Raw genomic sequence first — 21,468 nt, 5'->3', positions numbered from 1 at the left:
AGATGTACCCCTCCCAAAAGACTGGAATTCTTGGTGCCTAATAAACACTCACTCACACACCAACCATCGTCTTATCAAGTCAACACACAGCACTTTCGTCCTACTGGCTCTGGCTGCTCTGTGCTGTGCCTATGTGCTGCTCCCTGGTGATCGAAATCGTTACCATCAACGTGAAACAACCTTCTGTATTTATTCAAGTGTTTTCACAGTGTCACGTACATGTACGTCGTGCGATGAGATGCCGCTGAGACTACCTTAATTCCCAATTTTGGTTCCATCCGCTTCGGAATACATGACAGAAAAGTGTTACACTTCAATTAGTGTATTATTATTTGTTACGTTCTACAGTGCACTACATAGGCTACTTGCCTACTGCCCTACGACGAATCATGTTATATACGGGGTGTAATCATTTATTCAGGGACTGGTCTTTGTACATATTTAATCATATCTTAATATTTTTTGTCAATAAAGAAATGTGATTGTCCCCTGGCCAATCCCATTTCTTTTCAGGGGGAGGTGGCATGTCACGAGCCGGAAATAAAATGCTGTGTAATCAAAAACGCCAGCAGTCCCCGGGTGACGAGAGGTCGCCGAGGGAGTCTTGGTCGAGGGAGCGAAGCGCGAAGTGTGTTGCGAGTGACAGTGTTAAGTCGGTCCATTTAAAAGGTTTGGGCGAACCCACTGAGGACACCTTCAATGGACCGATAGAGCGCCACGTCGTGACTCAACCGAGGAACCTCGAAGGAAATCAGGTACAGTGGTGACACTTTGGGTTTATTACTGTCAGTGTTTAGATATCTTGCTGGCTCGTGCGTGATCTCCCCCCCCCCTCTCACTTGTGCGATTCTATTAAATATTGGTAAAAAGCAATGAGAGTAATTTATTCCATTCTTCATACACACATCCTCTTGCAGCCAAGCAGTTTACGCCGGCGAACGGCCTAAACGTAACAAAAGTATATTTTAAGCCCAGAACATAAACTAATCTGGACTGGATATACACTTTGTAATGCTCTCCGAACTACACCCTGCCCTATTCAGAATCGAACACAAAACCCTTTGTTTACATTACAAACAGGCTGATTAATGGAGATAGTTTATGTCGTATTGAATTGGTAATTCATTGATCTTTCAGTTCGGCAAATTTGATTTGTGTATTTCTAGGTTTCATCAACATCGGTAAACACAGTATTAACGATTGTTTAACGTTCACAAACAAACATCTGGAGTGATCGGGATAATTTGTTGATTAAAGTTTATGCTTATTACAATTTCCAACCCACCAAATGTATATTTTTGTCACTAGTAATATGTCCGTAATCAAATATTATTTAACCTAGGTATTTCCCCTTTTTAAAAAATTAAAACGCATGGACCAAAAGAGATAATGTTGTCAGATAAAATTCGTATTCAATTGGCCCTTACATCCAGCAAATATGGTCGTGCGAATTCTTAACTTACTATGTAACAACTTAATCTTTCCCTTCTCCATATTCGAGAGTACTGTGCTTATTTTCTTAATGGAGAAGAGGAAGGGGTTAAGTTATTAAGTTACGTAGTAAGGTAACACCGCTGACGCTGAATTTTCTTGACGATTAATTTTTGAAGTTCCGTTTCCTTGACTTCTATTTGTCTTTTCCCCCAGTTTCTATGTTGTTTATATGATCTTAGAGTGTTTTCCTCTGCAACTGTCGCTCGAGGAGTTTATCTTCTTGTTTTATTTCTTACGTTGAATTCACTGTGGCCGTGGGGTGCGATGTATGATGGCCGCTGTACCTATTAGGTTGACTGTGGGGTTGAGATGTCTTCTGAGTTCGTTCCAGAATTTGGTTGTCTATCTTCTGATGACATCTTCTATCTGGTCTATCTCGAGGTCGTCGTGTGTTTGTAGATTGGTCGTGAATCTATCATGGCCACTGATTATCCTTGTATCTTTGTTGCAGTTTCCCCATGTATGTCTTTGCTGCGTGATGCCATGCTGGAATGGCGTATAGTATTGCTGGTAGAATCATTGTCTTGTATAATCTTGTCCTTGTTTCAAGGGATAGCTGTAGATTCCTGAAGATGGCATACAATCCTCCTACTCGTTGGTTGCCTTTGTGGTGTGTTTCTTCTGCATGAATCTTGAATGTTAGCCCTCACTCCAGTGTTAATCCTAGGTATCTGCTGTCTTGGCGTGTGTTATCTGTCGGCCAAAGAGCTCCGATGTTTGTTGTTCTTGTCTTCTTCTTCTGGCAAAGATGACTGCTGTGCTTTTGGTTGCATTTGTTTTTATCCTCCACTTAGTTGACAATTGTTGGAATTTTTCTAGTTGTCGGTTCAGTGTTTTGTAACAGAATTTAAGTTTTCGCCTGGATGCGCAGAAAGCAGAGTCATCTGCAAATAGCGCTGGGAAGCATCCTGGTACTATTGGTATGTCAGCTGTATAAAGGACATACAGTATTGGTGCTAGTGTGGAGCCTTGGGGAACTTCTGCGTTGATGTTTCTGGCCAATGATGTAGCTCCTTGGAATGTGGAGATAAATGTTCTTCCTCTTAGATAGCTGGCTAGCAGATGGATTTATGTGTCCTGGATTGGCATCTGGAATAGTTTTCTGATGAATCCTGTTATCCAGACTCTATCAAATGCGCTCTCGACATCTAGAAAGACTCCGAGGGAATAGTTATTTCTGTTGAATTTGGTTTTAGATGATCCACCACTCTTGTTAACTATCCTGTCGTACTATGAGCAGATCTGAACCCGAATGGTAACACCTGACACTTCTCCAAATATTATATTCATGGTTCGGTTACTAATATAGGTGATATTTCTTGTTGAGTCACAGGAGAGAAAAGCAGATATGATTGTCTCTTCTCACACTAAAATAGTACTTAATTTGGTGCAGATTTCATTTCACAAGCAACAAAGATCTACTTGCTATCATCAAGTTATCCTCAAATAATATTTGATAATATCGGTCAAGGCTACTAATAGCTACTTATCGTTACCACGAAGGAATAAATTTAATTTTCCACACGGTTCTTTCTGATTAGACTTCTGTTTCCGTAACAGGCACCATTTCTTTTTCACGTAGAATTTCGATGTGTGACGCCCAATACAATCAAAATCTGGAACAGGTCCTGAATAAAGTTCGAAATTTGTTAAGTCGTTTTAGAAAAGCGAGTACGAATACGGCTATCATGAAACCTCGAACGAGAGAAGGGATTTTTAAAAAACTCTCTCAATTCGAAATTCAATTTTCATGTTAGCAGTGAGCTTTTGTACACAACAAAAGGTTTTTCGGCGGAACCATATTGATAATGGTCAAGTGTGTGTGTGTGTGTGCGTATGTGAAGAGAGGTGGGGAAGAAAGGTATCTGGAATTGCCCGCCAATGATTCTCTGACTATTGAGTCCATTACGCTAGACCCAATGCCATTTCCAACAGCTTTCAATCGTGTGAATTGACGTGAATATTATGGAAGGACGAAATGGCAATTTTTCGATAATTGAAAAGCTGTTTTCAAAACTTATATGGCTCCAATTATTACCAGCAGCCGGCATAGGAATGAAAGACTACTCACAGACCGTATCAGAGGCTATCCAAGCGACGATAATCGTTGGCTTAATTCGACTCTGGGATTGAATGTCTGCAATGGTAAACTGAAAATAGTGTAGGAAAATTGAAATTTGTACTTGTACACAGGCTGGAATTGTAAAAGTGGATATCCTATAGTTGCGTTGTAGGCAGGAATGGGTTCCATGAAAAATATTCGTAAATGCCACGTTTAACCTTCGTCTTAAAAGTTGGTGAAAGACAAAAATGGTAATTAGGTGTCTTCTTGAGGGAAGTTCGCCTATTTCACTTTGGTTTTTCCCGAGTTCTTCACTGCTTTTTCTTAAAAAGTGTTGACAGTTTGGGGCTGTAACCCCATTACCTCCCCCTCCTAGTACGCCAGTGTACACAGGAGAAAGCATTCCGTCTAGAAGGAACTACGTAAAATGTGGTGCTAGTAGCAATAATAGTGTGTGAACGTTTTGGAACGTTTTGCGGTGCTTCCAAATTATGACAGCTGAAAAGTCTATATTATTCTTACGAGGGTCACTATTTATATTTTGAGCCTAACAATGAAAAAAACAGGAATTTGGCATTGAAAACTTCTTTATTGTTTTTCGAAGTATTCTCCTTTATGGTCAATACACTTTTGCATTCGTTCGAACCATTTGTCAAAGCAGTTTTTCCAATCTTCTTGAGACACCTCCATAATATGGTTTTTGAACGCATCAACGGCGTCTTCCGCCGACGAAAATCGTTGTCCACGCAATTTATTCTTGACATTCGGGAACAAGAAGAAGTTATTGGGTGCCAAATCAGGACTGTACGGCGGATGACCCATCAATTCGATTTTTTGACTGTTCATAAAGTCGGTTGTTAGACGAGATGTGTGACAGCTGGCATTGTCTGGATGAAGAATGATCCGACGGCGTTTGTTTGTTTTCCGTATTTGACCGAAGACTTCTGGCAAACAAATTGTTGTGTACCATTCAGAGTTGACCGTTCTACGTTCCTCTAAAGGCACAGTTGCCACATGACCAGTTTTCCCGAAAAAACAGGCGACCATTGGTTTCGATGTGCTTCGAGCGCGAACAACTTTTGTTGGATTGGGTTCATCTTGAAACACCCATACAGTCGACTGCTGTTTACGTTCCGGCTCATATGCATATATCCATGATTTGTCACCTGTTACAATCTTATATACGTCTTTTGAAGCACCACGATTGTATTTATTGAGCATTTGTTTGCACCAATTGACGCGAGCGTCTTTTTGAGTTTTTGTCAAATTGTGTGGGATCCAACGAGAACACACCTTTCTCACAGCAAAATGATCATGTAATATTTTATATATGCTGGTGGAACTAATGCCTATGGTTGCCTCAATCTCACAGTATGTCACATGACGATCTTGCAGTATTAGGTTTTGCACAGCATCAATGTTTTCTTGAACAACAACTGATTTTGGACGACCTTGGCGAATCTCGTCGGTGAGCGAATGGCGGCCACGATTAAATTCGTTATACCAGCGTTTCACAGTGGCAAAGGATGGGGCTTCATCGCCAAATGTGGAAGTAAGTTGATCGATGCACTCTTGTCTTGATAATCCACGTCGAAAATCGTAAAAAATCATCGCACGAAAATGTTCACGAGTTAATTCCATTTTATTGTTGTCGCGCAATCTCCAAGGCAACATAAACAACACAAATGAAGCTATTGACAAAACATTTGAAGTACGTTATGGTCAATAATGCCAGACGATTCCGTGCAAACGTCAAATCGCGCCTAACTTCAATCAGTGTTGCCAAGGCTCAAAATATAAATAGTGGCCCTCGTATTTAGTAAACTAGAAAAAAATTTCGCTGAAAAAGTATCATTTTGAGACATTCCATGTGAAAGTGCCCGTGAACATCAATTTTTAAAATTAAATTCAATGCTGTAACTTTATCCTATCTTGTGACTGTCACTGAACAATCTAAAATTATCTTTTGGATAAAAATTCACGTATTATACATATTGTTCCTTTAATTTAACTTTTAGATTTACTTGTGTTTTCTATTGTGTTTCACCCGTGACACCAAAAATAATTAATTTCTCCATCATCTGTTATATTTCCCTCTCAACTCCATTAGAATATTAAAAAGTCAATTACTTTTCTCTTTGTTTTAAATAATTTATTTTTCATTATTTGAGAATTTTCAGAATTTTTCTAAAAATTCCTATGTAGTGAAGAGGCAGTGTTTTGTCTGTCCCGCCCGTGACACAAAATTGTTCACTTATAGCTATAAATCTGGGAAAATATTTTAAGGGTAATTATGTACGAGGGCCATCCGGAAAGTAGTACCTGCTCGCGCCGTGTGGAGCGCTAGTGACGCCAGTAGTCGCCGCTCAAGGTCAAACGACTTCAGTTGCCTGTCTGCTCAGTGTGTGCGAAGTTTCGTAGCGCTGTCATTGTAGTTATTGTTTCTGTGAGTTTTTACAATGTTTCAAAATAATTGAAAACGCCGCCACTTGTGAAGTTAGGGCTGTGATCAGATTTCTCAACGCCAGGAATGTGCGACCATAAATTAAAGCGGGTTTATGGAGACAATGTTATTGATGAGTCGTCTGTTCGGCGCTGGTATCGAAACTTTAACTCGGGGAAGGAGAACGTCTATGATGACGAACGTTCCGGGAGCCCGTCTGTCATTACAGACGAACTGCTGAGTGCAGTGGATGAACTCATCAAGAAAGATCGGCGTGTCACACTGGATGAAATCAGTGAACAGTTCCCTGATGTTTCACGAACAATTCTTCACGAAATTGATTCAGATTTTCATCTCTTCACAAAACTAAAGGACGTTTTGGGAGGAAAAAATTCTGAAAGAAGACTACATTTCTCAATGGACTGGCCGGAGAGGAATATGAAGCTGGATTACAATAACTCGTCACACGTTATGACAAATGCTTAAATGTACCTGGTGACTATGTAGAGAAGTAGTTTAAAGTTTGTTGTTAACAATTACAAAGTTTTTCAAAAAAATATTTGTTAGTTTTTTAAAAAAAATCCAAAACGGGTACTACTTTCCGGATGGCCCTCGTATAATCAACAGTGTTAAGTTTCATATTTCACTGCACAGAAACTATAAGAAAAATGTTGTTTAACTACAGCGTGTCCCGCTTATACGTATAATAAAAGAAAAAAATCACAACTTTTTTATTTACCAATATTTTTTGTCCAAACTTTGTACAAACATGTAACAACTCAGAATTTTTTTTTACAAATCAAGAAAACTAGCGCACTTCCACATGTGAACCGTTAGTGGCACGGCAAATGTCAAACCGGTTGTCAACCTCAAGCCACACGTTTTGAAGCATGTGCGGGGTAATGTTGCTTACTGCGACCACAATTCTTTCACGCAAGTCTTGGAAATCTCTAACCGGTGTACAGTAAACTTTGTTCTTAACACACTCCCACAACAAAAAATCAGACACGGTGAGGTCTGGTGACCGTGGGGGCCATTCAATAAAATTCGAACCTCTTCCTATCCATTTTCCATTGAAATGCTCGTCCAGGAAGTCTCTAACGAGATTTGAGAAATGAACCGGTTTCGCGTTAACTCATTTTCCCATTTCTTTATTGAAATGTACGATGGAACTACTTCTTTAGCACCCAAACCATAAGGTGCACTAAATCGTCTCTGCACAAGTGTCGCAGACTTCACTTCAGACAAAATTAAAACACAAAACACCTTTTCTTGTGGCGACCACAAGACGAATGGCTACTGAGAAACTGATAATATCAAATTTCAAGACATTCTGGCTACTGCGCATGCGCAACTACTACTGAATATGTTGCTAAAAAGAATCTGAGGCATTCTTTAAAAGGAAACAACAATCACATCATTCTGACAGTTTGTTTAGAAGTTATGAATTTTTCTTTTATTATACGTATAAGCGGGACACGCTGTATCTGTAGAATAGTTACTTTAATATGAAAAATGTAGTTCCCGTGTCCCATCCGTGAAAATGGAATACACCTTTTACAATTACATTTTCTTTTTTAAGAGTCGCTTAGACTCTTGGTGAGTACTGAAAAACATTTTAACGTTAGAAGCTCTGTTAAATATTAGTTCTTCTAACCTAATGGGTGCCATTTCGATGACGCAACAAACGTAATGTTTGATTGTCATAATCTGTCGGCTGTGGTCCCATGCAACGTGATGGTGTTGCTTCGTACAGGAAAGTAAGCAAACACTTGGACTGAGATAATACATAGGATGTGATTCTTACATTTTGTTATCTGATGCCGTAAGCAGTGGCATTCTCCTGCGTCACACGAGAAACAAGGTTTACCTTACCTGTGACGCACGTTGAATGTCGAAGACTTCAACCACGAGTGTCATTATAACATAATCTCATATTACTTTCGTGGAGCTCTACACTGTCCACACAAAAACTGCCACCTGGTTTTAGTATTACTTTTAAGTAGCAACGTCTGACTACCATGCGAGGGACCCGGGTTCGATCCCTGGCGGGGGAGAACCGGGACTTTTTCAACCTGTTCAAGCGGCTCCGGCGCCCACCCAGCGACATATAAAGTGGGTACCTGGAGGAAACTCTGGGGGATATAGGCGGCCAGGGGCGTGGTACTGATCACATCACCCCCCAGTTCGGCCGAGATCAAGAAAGTGTGGGACCGAAACCCCACATCCCCTATACGCCTTCATGGCGTGGTGCAAAGCACAGGGGAGCACTATTACTACTTTTAAGTAGCAAGTCGAAGAAAATGTCAGCGCCACACTTTTCAATTTGAAAACGGTTTGACGGAGGACGATGAAACTTCGGATACGGGTAAAGGGGCGGGGGGCACACCAGATGGGGCTAATATGCATCATGGTGGCCATCTTGAAAACCGCCATATTTAAATTACCTCCAGATTTTCAAATGGAAAGGGGGTCATGTGGCAAGTCATTTCAGATGTGCGTTATTCAGATGCAGTTATTTTGACCCTAACTTTATTTGGTGAGGATATTTTTACAGTTGAATTTCACATTTGGCGTCCTACAAGAAGTGCTCTCTGTGTTGCCCGTGCTGTGCCACACAAAATACAAGACGTTTCCGCCAGTATTTGAAATGTAGCCCTTCTACTTAAAAGTGTATCAGTGTTAATGTTACTTCAATACAAATGTGAGTTACTTATACGTACTTCCTGCTCGAGTCTTACTTGAAACTTTAACATCATTAATGCAATCAGAATCACTATTGACCCATTCTCACCCCTACTGAAATTTCTGAATGGAATTAGTTTTTCGATGCATTTATTTCTTGGAACTTTGCATGTTTGTATACCTGGCGTTAAGTTTAGATTTTTAAAAAAATGAAAAATCAAGAGCGAGACAAAATATGTATTTTTGTAATCTATGACAAATCTTCTGTCTTCTCATTTTACGTTTAGTTTTTCTACTTTTGGCTAATCACGACGATGAAAATAAATGATGATCAGATGAAAGTGATGAAAAATTTGCTTCAAGATTTGTACGTGAATAAGGAAAATCTAAAAATAGCTCTGGGACGAAGAAATCGATAGAGAGGGGCGCTGTCTCATTCATCACTTATCGAAAGAATCACATACTACGCCTGTGATTATTACAATAATAATTTCCTGTCGACATACGTAAGTCCCAAATCAAGCAAGATGGCGTGTCGTCAAACCGATAACTTTAATTCATAAGCCACTCCTGTCTGCATGAAAATTTGACAACGCCAACGCAATGACAATAAATTAATCCCTATTACAGACATTTAGTGCAAACCATGAGGATAGATGACAGTCAAGTAGCCTTTGAGTAGATTTAATTAATTTCACATGCCTTTTAAGTAGTATAACCACCAAAATGGATAAATTGAAAGATATTATAATAAATATATAAATATAATGAACAGTGTAGTGATATTAGTTTCAGTTTCTTGTAAAACTTTGCAGGGGTTTATAAACAATCGCAGAGGAAATTATGAACTATTGGTATATATAAAAAGGAAGAACGCTTATTATGAACTGTAGGCTATAGACGAAAATAAGTGCAGGTTTGGAAAGGAGTACTTGAGAGTCCACAAAATATAGTCGTAGATTTCCTGTCACCAGTGGCGGCGATTGGGTTCCAAATTTGGGGGTGAAGGTGCCAATACTGGGGAGAGGGTCAAGGACAGTTTACTTGCCTTTTGGTTATAAGGTTTAGCAAAAGTGGAAAATAGTGCCTGTCACCATACTAGTTGTTTGGATCTTCCGATGGCGTAGTGGTTAAGTCGTCGCTTTGTATTCAAGTGTTTCCGGTTTCGATACACGGCGGAGGCCCACAGTAGTTGGAGTCCCACTTTAAAATGTAGGTCTACCCCGATTGGCCAATCTGTGCATGAACTCCAAAACCTAGTTGTTAAAGTAGTAACTAGTAGTAGACTCCAGGTACATGCCACTCGTTCAATAAGGGTTTCAATATCCCGTTAAGTTTTCTCTCACTATCGAAAAATACTATGCTTCCAAGATGGGCTAATCGGTACTGGTCCTACAGTTTAAAGTGAGATCTGAATCACTGAACTCTCTCTCCACAACGAATTGAACAGGTAGCCATCAAGGGAACTGCGTTAGCCACTATACCACCGGTACCGGCGGCTCCAGTGGGGGGTGGGGGGGGGGTACGATGGTACGGCCGTACCCCCTGTTTTTTCACGGACGCCGGGGCGACATGAAGGTAGAACGTAACCGGATTGTATTTACTGAATGCATCCTTTGGGGTAAACGTGTTCTTGTTCTTGTGCATATTTGTTGCTATGCAACTTCCACGTTGCAAAGTTCCGACTGAAACACTTTGGAAATATGTAAGAGGAAAAATGCCAAAACATCGTTCCTTTTGTTTGCTGCTTAAATCAACTGTCAACAATCACGCGGAACCTGTCCTCTAACGTCAACAATCCCTTATAAGCAGACTTCGGATTTTAGGTTGTTAACCTATTTTTCCCTTTGCAGGTAAATAAGAAATAACAAGTGATATCAGCGTTTCATAAAAAAACGAAACAACTGACTAAGTTTTATAGTGCCTAAAATAACCTATTTTGCTTGTTAGAACCTATTTTACGTTTGTGTGCCTAAATTAAATCTTATTTTAGGTCTTTATATTTTGTTTAGGTTTTACAGGATTTTTATATCTCACAGAGGTATTTACTAGATTTGGTGGCGAAATAATTCCATGACTGGCATGTTTGAAACATGTTTCCTGACGATTCCCCTCCCTCCAAGTATATAATGTTTATCAAAGCTCTAAACAAAACAAAATGGCTGACGCACTGTCACCTGCACATAGTGGCGGCGAAAGGGGACGTTCCCCCTTACTTTTTATCCCCACACTGTAGACTTTTAATACTACTAAGCCTTGCCTACTAAAATAAAGTAAACTTCTTGTCCCCCCCTCCTCCCTATTCTCGTCTTCACTGCCTGCACAGTCCCAAGTGCAAACTTCAGATCTGTGTGGCCTTGCTCACTCTCGTGTCAGTTTGGTCCATTTTGGCATTCACGGCTTGCGAAGTAATGTTTCAGTATTCAAATTTGCTTTAACTGGTTGATTGATTTAGTGTTTTAATACCACTTCATGCACAGTAAGGCTAAACCTACAGTTTAAAGTGGGATCCGAACCACTATGTGCCTTTATCGAACCCGGGACCCCTTGATTACAATCGCACTACTGACTATGTTTCTGCTGAAAGATAATTTTCAGCACATCAAATTATCCTCACAGACGAGAGGTGGAGTTTGAGTGTGGAAAACGCAAAAATATTCATGGTGGTCAATAGAACCATGAAAAAATTCAAGTATAATTCCTGGTTTTCAAGGCGAACTTTCCAAAAATTCAAGGATACAAGCAGATGTTTTCTCTATTCCAACCTTACATATTACCGACTCACACCCTCCCTTCCACACACAAAAATATTAACAATGTAAAGGGTTTGTATGATTCCAATGTAACAAAAAAATTACCTAATCAACTTCAAGATATATTATTTTGTAATAATCTTCCGTCTGTCAGATAGATTGTTCTGCAAAAGACACTAACGAAGTTAACGGATTGAGAAAATTTTGTTTTATTTTTCATGTAGCTTTCTTCTTCTTCCTACAAAAATAAAAAATAATAAAAGCTAAACTGAGAGAAACTTGCCTCAGGGCATGTATAAACATGTATAAATTTAATGGGATTTGGATTAATAAAAGTTGCAATTTTTCACGTCTACGAAGAAAAATGGGACTAGAGAAAATATCCGGTTGTACCTTTTTTCATGTCTTGCCAAAATTCATGAATAATTTCCAGAGCAAATAATTCACGCAAAATTCCCGGAATTCAAGGAATTCCAAGTGAGTAGCCACCCTGATATTTTGCAGCAAATTATACATACGTATATAATTCATTTTTCATACCATCAAGTAACTTTCTCTAACAGCACAAGTGCAGTATTATATAATTTGTAGATAATTTTGAAAATGATATATAGAAATGAAAATTTGTTTAGAAAATTAATATTTGGTTATTACGGTTCTTGTGAAATTTTGTTTTCAACGATTGTATCTAATCAGTATTTTTCAGGAATTTTGTACCAAATTAATTTTTTTTGCAACCTATTTCAGGATTTTTAAAGCCTAATTTAAGTTTTTTCGAGCCTATTTTAGGATTTTTAGAACCTATTTTAGGATTTTTAGAGCCTATTTTAGGAACCTAAAAGCACATATTTTAGAATCTAAAAATCCGAAGTCTACTTATAAGATCCATTCTCACTTTTACGAATTCAATTGTCGGTGTTTCTTTTTCCGTTCACTGCTTCAAAACGCGGCAGGCGGCTGTTCGGAAGCGCTACTGAACGTTTTTGAACATTTTAATAATCCGCAACAATAAGCGGCACGATAAACATTTATTTAAAATAGCTCGTAGTATTGCTTCCCTTCGGATACTCAGTTGTGGTCTGGTAGTGAGTGAATAGCATACATTAGAAGAGTACGGCTTAACAGTTTGCATATTTCTGAAATTTTTTTCTGGTTTTCCGTTTTCGCATCTAATGAAAATTAGTACAGCAAAGAAAAACTGTCAGGGGCAGAAAATAAGAAAAGGCAGAGACAACGGGAAAAGGCTACCTTGCGTCAGTCTACTTTCATGAATAATTTTCTGAAACGTTGAAAATCAGGTGAGTTATTGAAATCATTGAAAAACGGGCTACTTCAAGCGAATGATTTTTCCGAACAGTATCATAGCTAAATAAAATTTGCGATTGAGTTTCGAAACTAGAGATACTGAAACTTGGATTTTGGATAACATTAGTTATGTCAGGTTCAGTGTTGTTTTCAGGGCCGGATTAATCCATGGGCAACTGGGGCAATTGTCCCGGTGCCCCTACCAAAAGGAAGCTGTGAAGGGCCTCCACCAAACATTCTTTTAACCAGCTGGCTATGCTTGTGAAAAATTACATAAGAAGTTGTATTTTAAAAATCAATGTCAGCCATTGATATTTTGAGATCTTTAAAGAAGTTCGTAGAATCAAAAAGGAAATCGTTTGGTTTTCTGAATGTGAGGAGATAGCCAGAAGAAGAAGAAGTGGCACAGAATAGTACAATAAGGAACACACGTCAGCGGGTGAGAAATATCCGACTTGATCCTCTTGACTATGAAAATGAACCTCAAATCCACCTCTCGCCTAGTGAACATTTCAGAGTGCAGACAGGATTTTTCTCTATGAAACTGTCTCAAAGAGGTTCAGTATTCTAAATGAACTTGAAGTGGCAACTCCATCACAAATTACATCTGCAGCTCACGAGCTTGTGAGCATCTACGAGGAGGATCTGCAACCCTCCCTAGAGAATGAGCTGATACAGTTTGAACACCTAGTAGGCAGGAGCAATGTCAAACATCAGAAAGACATCCCAATGAAACTGTCTATGTATAATATTGTATGTAAGGACCCGTTACATTTACCAATGTCGAAATTCTCTTTAGAATGTATTTGGTCTTAAACTTAACAAACTGCAGCAGAGAAAGATCTTTCTCAAAAATGAAATTAATGAAAACAGACTTCGTGCTGCCGTGGGACAGGATCGCTTATCCAATCTTTGTTTATTAAGCATTGAACATAAACTTCTTCGTGAATTGGATTTAGATGATATAGTAGATAACTTTTCGGCGAAAAAGGCAAGAAAAGTGTGTCTATTATAAGTGTTAAGCCTTTGGGAATTTTCTTGAAGAAAGTGTAGTTATTACAATTTCCACAATGAAACTGTCGGTAATTATCCAGTAGGTGGACCGTGCATATGTTGTGACATATTTACTCTTACTTGTAAATAATATAATTTATAATAAATTATGTACGTAAGTACAGTATATTGCTCAGTTCTCTTTTTCCATCTGAATCCCCTTAGTATTTACTATATATTGTAGTTACGGTGTTCACTCTTCATAATATACTGTAAACATTTAGACGCAGGATTTTACTGCTGCTATAGAGCTACAATCTTCGTCCTGTAACTTTATTTTACTGCGCTATTCTCCCTGCAAACCTATCTGCGATATGTTCGATTGTGAATGACTACTGATTCTAAAATCAGGTCTACCACTTCAACTGCTGAAAATTGGTGTTTAACATATTGAGCTAATAAAGTTCCTAGTAAAAAAATTTAAAAATGGGGGGCCCCACAAAACATTTTGCCCAGGGGCCTCCACAAACCTTGATACCGCCCTGGTTGTTTTTGTCTTTGCTTCTCTCCTGGCTTTTTTCTTTTGAAATCACAATAAAATATTGCTGCAAGAATTGGACATTTCTTGGTAAAACTACGTATAGTATTAGGTACGGCTAACAACAACTAAACGAAACGTGAGTTAACCAACCTTTTGTCCGTGAAGTTAAGTTATCGAGAGACATTTCGACCCTGAGAAAAAAGTTAACTAAATCATACGTTTTGGGCGAGTATTTGAGTGAAGTAGTCGTACCTAATTCTATAGTTTATCCCATTTCTCATACATCCGGTCGTCTTAATGATTCTAAAAGTAAGAAACAAATTCTCTTTCATCGTCACCCAAAGAAAATCAAATATTAGGATTAGACATCTAACAATTGTGCATTTGTCATTACTGTGTACTTTCCATCATTCTTTTCAGTCACAACAACTGAGTACACATTGTTTAATACACTCTTTGGATGAGCAAACAAACTCTTCACTTTATGTACCGCGTCATCCATGCATTTCTTATACTCCGACATACATTTCGTCTCACTGTCCCCTATTTGCAATGAGTTCAAATTTGATCTTTCTGACTCACAAACTGATGTCTTCGAGTCAGCTATTTTATTGTCTAAATACTGTTCCATGTTAATCAAATTGACATTATGAAGCTTTATGTACTTCATAGCTTCTGATTCATTAACGAAGTCATTGGTTGCCTTCTGTGCTTTTCTTCTACCAACTGGATGGACCTCATTCGACGATTCCTTACGAGGGAGCGGTGGCGAGTTAAGAGGCAAATTTAACTTATTAAGAGAGTAGGAGCAATGCTTTTAGAAGTGAAACTCTTGCTGGTGCCAGTAAATCGCTTAGTATATCGTACACTCTTCTGCCAGGTACCGAAACTAATGTACAAACTCTTTTATCTGCTGCAATAGTATTTGCCAAACAGAATTGGTCAAACCTTTCAATGTATGTTTGAATATTGCCACGTTCCACATCGAACTGTTCAAAAAACTGTACATGATTACTAACCTCCATTATTCATAGCTTCTTATTCATAATAAGACTAATCTTCTTATTGAGTGTACGATATACTAAGCGATTTAGTGGCACCAGCAAGAGTTTCACTTCTAAAAGCCTTGCTCCTCTCTCATAATACTGTTCGGAACATTACCAATCATTAGATCATTTTTGTGCATACCAATTTTGACAGCCAGCGTAGAGAGAACTTTCTCGAAGTTGACTGGTGAAAACAAAAATAAGAACCACTATGGCACAAGATCGACTCGAGGAATTATTGATGATGTTTGCTGAACGAAACTTGTGCAGAAATGTTAATATTTCGCATTGCATTCATAGATTCAGATCGTACGGCCCTCGTAGGCTTCTTTTGTAAATTCGCCTGTTAACCTTGGTATTTTCAACATGCACAAACATTTCAGTACAAATAGAGGAAAATTAAATAAACCTTACGGCACCGGCGCCACAAGAGAAAGGTAGATCTCGTCTGCTTAGAGTGTAAGGTGGGTGGTAATATTTTGGAAAGGAGGACAGAAATCAATGATTGATCATAAGTTAACTTTCGTGTTTCGGAACACATATTGATAAAATATTGTATGTAAAACCTCGTATCATGTACTAGGTTTTATTATAACAAATACAAAAGACATTAACAATATAGAGACATTAATTATATTATTTAATTATTAAATATTAATAATTAAATATTAATAGTTTCTTTAGAAGCAGAGAGAAATCTGCCTGTATAATATGGGATCCTTTTTACTAGTGCTGTATATTCTAAAAAGTTCTTACGTTAATTATACTGTATTATTAAACTTATAAAAAAATCGTCATACAGATACTACATACAAAATTAGAAAAAAATAGTATTAGAATACATTCTACTAGAAGAGAAATCCACGAGCAAATTTTATTGTACAAAATTATCAATGGATCAACGGAAAAGCAAGAAATTTTAAATTTATTGAAACTCAATGTGAACAAAAATAGGTTACGCACTTATGCAAAAATAGGTTTGCTTTTTCTCTTGCTTCGCTTTTGTAGTAAATTGTACATTAGTCACGTCAATTGGTAGAGGTATTGTAATTGGCCTATATAAAAGACGGTGTGAAACTTTGTAATCGATTTCATTCTGTATAAGTCCATGGGGACCTGTTTTGCTTATCATACCCCTTGTTCACGATTCCTGAAACCGCCACTGATCATCGGGGAAACCAGATATGCATACATACACACGCTCTTGTGTACGTGCACACTAGGGTGGGCCTTTCTTATAGATGTGAAATTTTTATTTTACAAAATCAGCAACGTAATAGGTGCCAAATGATGTGGCTAATGACAAGTAATAATTCTGCAAAAAAGTTTTTGCATTTATCTTATATCTTCTGCCCTCTACTCGCCGTCAAAGTTCAGTAGTTAAAACAAAAATACCATTTTTAAGATTTGCAAATAAAAAACAGTTATCGTTTCTGATAGTATAATTAATAAATGAAATATGCAATATCATATTATAACGCAGTGACACCATAAAACTAATCATAATTGACTTGCTAAGTTATGGAATAAGATGTCAGACAACTTTAAATTCGCTTTTGTCTTCAAAGGAAAGAAGATTTTTTTCTTGACTGAATCCTTGCACGAACAAATCCATCCCTGGTTTCGGGGCCGAAGACTGCAATTGAAGCCTCTGTAGTAAACTTAACCACTGGCTTAACACACCTCTCAACCGCTTGTGTATGGCAAGGAAAGCGAGAAAACTCTAATGTTGGTTCGTCAGAATGCTCTATAAATGTTTGGAGATTTTCTTCAATTTCGTTATAGAAAATTGGTGGAAATGTGACTTCGACATCAGCCCAGTTAATCAGTTCGATATAATCTGTGCCATTGAAATTCAAATCTGGGAGTACAAATTGCCTTACGTCTACGGCTTTCTTTTGTTTTGCCTTCAGAATTCGTCTTAAGGCTAATTCTCTCACAAAACGGCGATCATCAGACAGCATGTTAAGGAAGAGGTTTTCTGAGTGAAGAAAATGTGCATTCCGTTGAATTACGGGGTTAATTACATATTTTAGGTCCTCATTTAAGTAGCGCTGAGCCCCATTTTTGCAAGATGAATGGGTCATTTAATCAAACCACATTGGGGCGTATACTTTTACAATGAATTCAGCAAGGATCTTTAAATTTGTGGAGGGATCTTCACTGCCAATATACAGCCGCAATACACGATTTGCCTTTGTAAGCCACCTCGCATGAGAAAGCTTCCCAGGATGACGATTCGCCAAATTTGGTGGGCAATAGCCAGATGAGACTGCTTGATACACCTCAAATAAATATTGTTGATCGCTACTAAGATCTTCTGGATCCACCTCTAAAGAATTTCCTTTGATAACACTAAAGTTCACAACCGGTAGTTGCTCACAATTTTCAAGTGAATTTCCAATTGGTCCAGAGTATTCGATAGGTCCTGTAGTATTTCCATCAAGATACTGGAACAAGTGTCGCAAAGGCAGCTCATTTGCATGAAGTTGGCAGATAAACCACTGCAAAGGTAGTTTGATTTGCAGTTCCAAATAGCGAATCGCTCCATTCTTGTGTCCAGTGTTGATCACGGTGCCGTCGCAACCTACATCACTGAGTTGTCCCAAAGGCAGTTTATATGCAATAAAAAATGGTATATGTTTTTTGCAATAGACTTTCCAGTGCCGGAAACAGGTGTGACGTGCCATAGGTAAACTGAATTCGGCTCTTCAATCAAAGAAATATGTTCTTCGGTAATTGTTCTGCGATGATAGCTATTTCCAATTTTTTCCTGGTAAAGGGTTTTATCTTTTCTTCCGTCAAAGTAAATACTTTTAACATACTTGGTGGAAGTTATTTTTTTAAGGGACTCCCAATTTTTTTGACGAGTCTGCGGACTTTATTCTTGTCAATTACATTTGAAATATCTTCTGTCACAATACCAACATCTTGCAAAACCGCCGAAGCAACGGCTGCCGCCGATCGGTCAGAAACAGCAAACTGATCACAAATTCTTGCAAGTGTGGGAAGTTCTAGTTTGTTCCGACTATACTGTTGATTTTCCTCCGAAGTCGAGGGTTGCAGAATTTCTGGAGAACGATTCTGCTTTAAATTTACTGGTGCATTGGAAGATCTGTTAGCTGTTGGAATATTTTGTACACAACTTTGAAAGTCCGAATCAAAGCTAACTTTAGAATGTTTTTCTTGCCTTGCCTTTTCATTCATTTTTCGTTCTTCTAGTTTTTCCATTCTATTGCTCTCGGCAACATCTACTGCTCCTATTACCATTTTTCTTCTCAATCTCTGGTCTGTTAGGAAACGTTATTCCTTTACAGGAACTTTTCGAAGCTTTTCACAAGAACAATTGGAAAAGAGGGGGCATTTGCAAACAGCAATATCAAATAAATTAGCTTCACAATTATTTTTAAATGCGATTAGTCTTAAATCATAACTTTCGTTACGCTTCGTTTTGGGAAACCTTATAATTTTTAAGCACTCCTTACGATACTTATCTGAAAGCTGTATGACACGAGAACGTGGCACAATGGGAATTGTCGCTTTCTTCCAGATGTCATCAACTTTTTGTGCAACTATATTTGATATTTCATGAAAAGTCGGTTCTTTATTCGAAGGCTTATTTTGATCTTTTAACTCATGTCTGATGAAAGAGTAAAACACTAAAACGTCTTTTACAGTTGGCAAAACTAAATAATTAAGGTCACTAGGAGGCCCAAAAATAGGACAACTAACTGAACTTCTTGTCGTAACAAACTTTTGAGCACTCATTTTTATTTGCCTAATATCATGTAGGTAACTATTCAAACACTATTTTACACCCGCACTGGCCTTGAAACAAATTACGACTGAATATCCTGTTTTAAGCCGTGTTTAGCCTGAAAGAAATTTTAGTGGTGGGGGTTGTTCTTCGCTCCAACTTCTTGTAACATCTTTTGTTGTCCCAGTGAAGGATGCCTGTAAATAAATATATATTTTTTTTTAAAAAAAAACACTTTTGAGTTTGATGTTCCGTGGATAACAAATTTATGTTAGTAGTTACAAATAAATATTTACCTTGTAGTAAATTAGCGTGTGAGAATTCTTGCAACATGTCGAATTATACAAGACGCGGAAGAGGGCAAGATATTAATCAATTTTTCTAAGATTTTACAGGGAGAATACACGTGCCTATACGCATATTTTTGCACCTATTACGTTGCAAAATTCCAACTTTTATTTTTTCGGTCCACCCTAGCACTGCACACACATGTATACACACACATGCCACCTCGTTGGCCGAGCACCGAAGGTTCCGAGCTTCAGATAAAATTAACACACACACACACATACATGTATGAATGCAGAGACGGAAAGTGAAAGAAAAGATGTTCAGGTATCTGCTGTCATGTGATTGTGATCAGGTAATTTCAACAAACCGTCACATAACATCAAACTGATTGATTGAATGATTTGCTTTGTATTACTTCCCTTTTTGTGCCACTTTTGGCTCATTTGCGTAGATGGGGATGAGTGAGGAAATTGAATGAACACTCACAAACATCCATGCCCAGGCCAAGATTCGAACCCGGAACCCCTGGCGTCGTAGCGCGATGTGATAACCACTCCGCCATAGGGGCCGGCACATAACATCAGAGAAATGCAGCTCAAAAAAGGAATTTATGGAGGTTTTCAGGGAACTACTTTCTAACTTCGAGCCTCAACCGCCTCTTCAATGCGATTGTCTCCCTCTCCCCCAGAATCGATCGCGTGATTGACGTTCCTTCCGTCCGCAATTGCAATCCAGGAGTTTCCTTTAATGTGCGCAACACCTCCCCTTGCAGTTGGCCGAACATCAGCAATCACCAACCGTCGAAGAGATTGGAATTTTGACACTACAACCGCGTTTTTTCGACCTTATCTGTTCAAACGCGAAGATGAAAAGGACAGGCATGTCAGAGAATATCCCTGGAAGTCAAAGATCTTGACCCTTATGTGCCGATGGTCAACATGTGTGTGTGTGTTTCTTGGAGTGGAATTTCATTGTACAGCCACAAGCGTTAGTAGTTGGACGGAATCCATGCACAACATACAAAGGAAAACACACTTAGAACATGAAGCAACCGCCAACCACTTGTGATTAGGCAACTCGAATAACACATACAATTGGTGCATTAGCATAAGCGTGCGCAGATCCTCTGATTAGTGGGGGGGGGGGGAGGTGGCAAAAGTCGTGATGAAAGTTCAGTCGGGAAAGAAAAACCTCATTTTATCTCACTGTTTTAGTTTCATTGCATTGATGGCTATATGTATTATATGTATATACATACATATATACATACATAATATATACGTATATAGTATATATTGCAGCAACATAGGGGCACCATAACGAATAAATCAATTGTCTCTGAAATGTGCCGCACTCCTTTTCCTCCAAAAAACTGTTTAGCAGCAAGAGTCTGAAGTACTTAGTAGTAATAACTTCTCTCTCTGGTAATTTACAATGCATTACAGAAAACAATAAAAATGTGAGCAAGAAAATTAATAGATCCCAATTTTTGCAAACTGAAAACGTTATTGATTTAATATGGCACAAAAATTTTCACGGTACACCATGGCATTCCCTTTTAAATATATTTTTTCTGTTTTGGTCGTTCGGCGCCCAGGGCCGACTCCTGCCGCCAACTCCGAACTTGACAAGACTGTAAAAAAAGCAGACATTGCGAGCGAAGCGATCAAGAAAATTTTACGAAATGTATTTTTATTTGTATATCATTTGGGGAACACCCCTGCAGGTGCTCTGGAAGAAATAATGCCAGAAAGACGTGAAAACTAATTCCATCTTCAGTATCCTTTTGTCATGCTACTCTTAGATTCTACTAGTCTTGCTTTGTTTTACCTCAATGTTTGCCCCCCCCCCTTGCCCCCCATGAATTGATTTCCGTCCAAGGTTGGGGAGTGGCAATGCACATTGCCCTCCCTGTGGTTGCGCCACTGCACCCCCTTCCCCTGTAGTCGCTTTGAACTTTAATCGGCTTGAAAATACTTAATTATCTTTAAGAGTATAATATCGTTTAATAATAACAGCGATAAGATTACTCTCCACTAAATTTCTAGGTGAAAGTACAATAATGTAGGAGGGACATGGACGTCTGGAAGGGGGGCAA

The 21,468-nt window shown here is 38.5% G+C and overlaps 2 protein-coding genes across 2 annotated transcripts in view; one reads left to right on the top strand and one right to left on the bottom strand.

Annotated features, from left to right (window-relative positions):
• The window catches only part of LOC145991421 (transient-receptor-potential-like protein), an 885,379-nt gene that overhangs the window by 639,356 nt on the left and 224,555 nt on the right, over window positions 1–21,468 (bottom strand). The window lies entirely within an intron of this gene.
• On the top strand, window positions 6,087–6,485 carry LOC145991736 (protein GVQW3-like). Its single transcript, XM_083127789.1, has one exon. The coding sequence runs from the start codon at window positions 6,087–6,089 to the stop codon at window positions 6,483–6,485; it is 399 nt and encodes a 132-aa protein (XP_082983915.1).

The sequence above is a fragment of the Lepisma saccharinum genome, chromosome 8 (assembly GCF_977018435.1).
Source record: "Lepisma saccharinum chromosome 8, izLepSacc3.1, whole genome shotgun sequence".
In the NCBI taxonomy this organism is placed as follows: domain Eukaryota; kingdom Metazoa; phylum Arthropoda; class Insecta; order Zygentoma; family Lepismatidae; genus Lepisma; species Lepisma saccharinum.
This window is presented reverse-complemented; position numbering and strand designations above follow the sequence as displayed.

Bases quoted from the DNA above. Each gene is read 5' to 3' on its own strand.
- LOC145991736 (XM_083127789.1), top strand. From the start codon at position 6,087: ATGTGCGACCATAAATTAAAGCGGGTTTATGGAGACAATGTTATTGAT.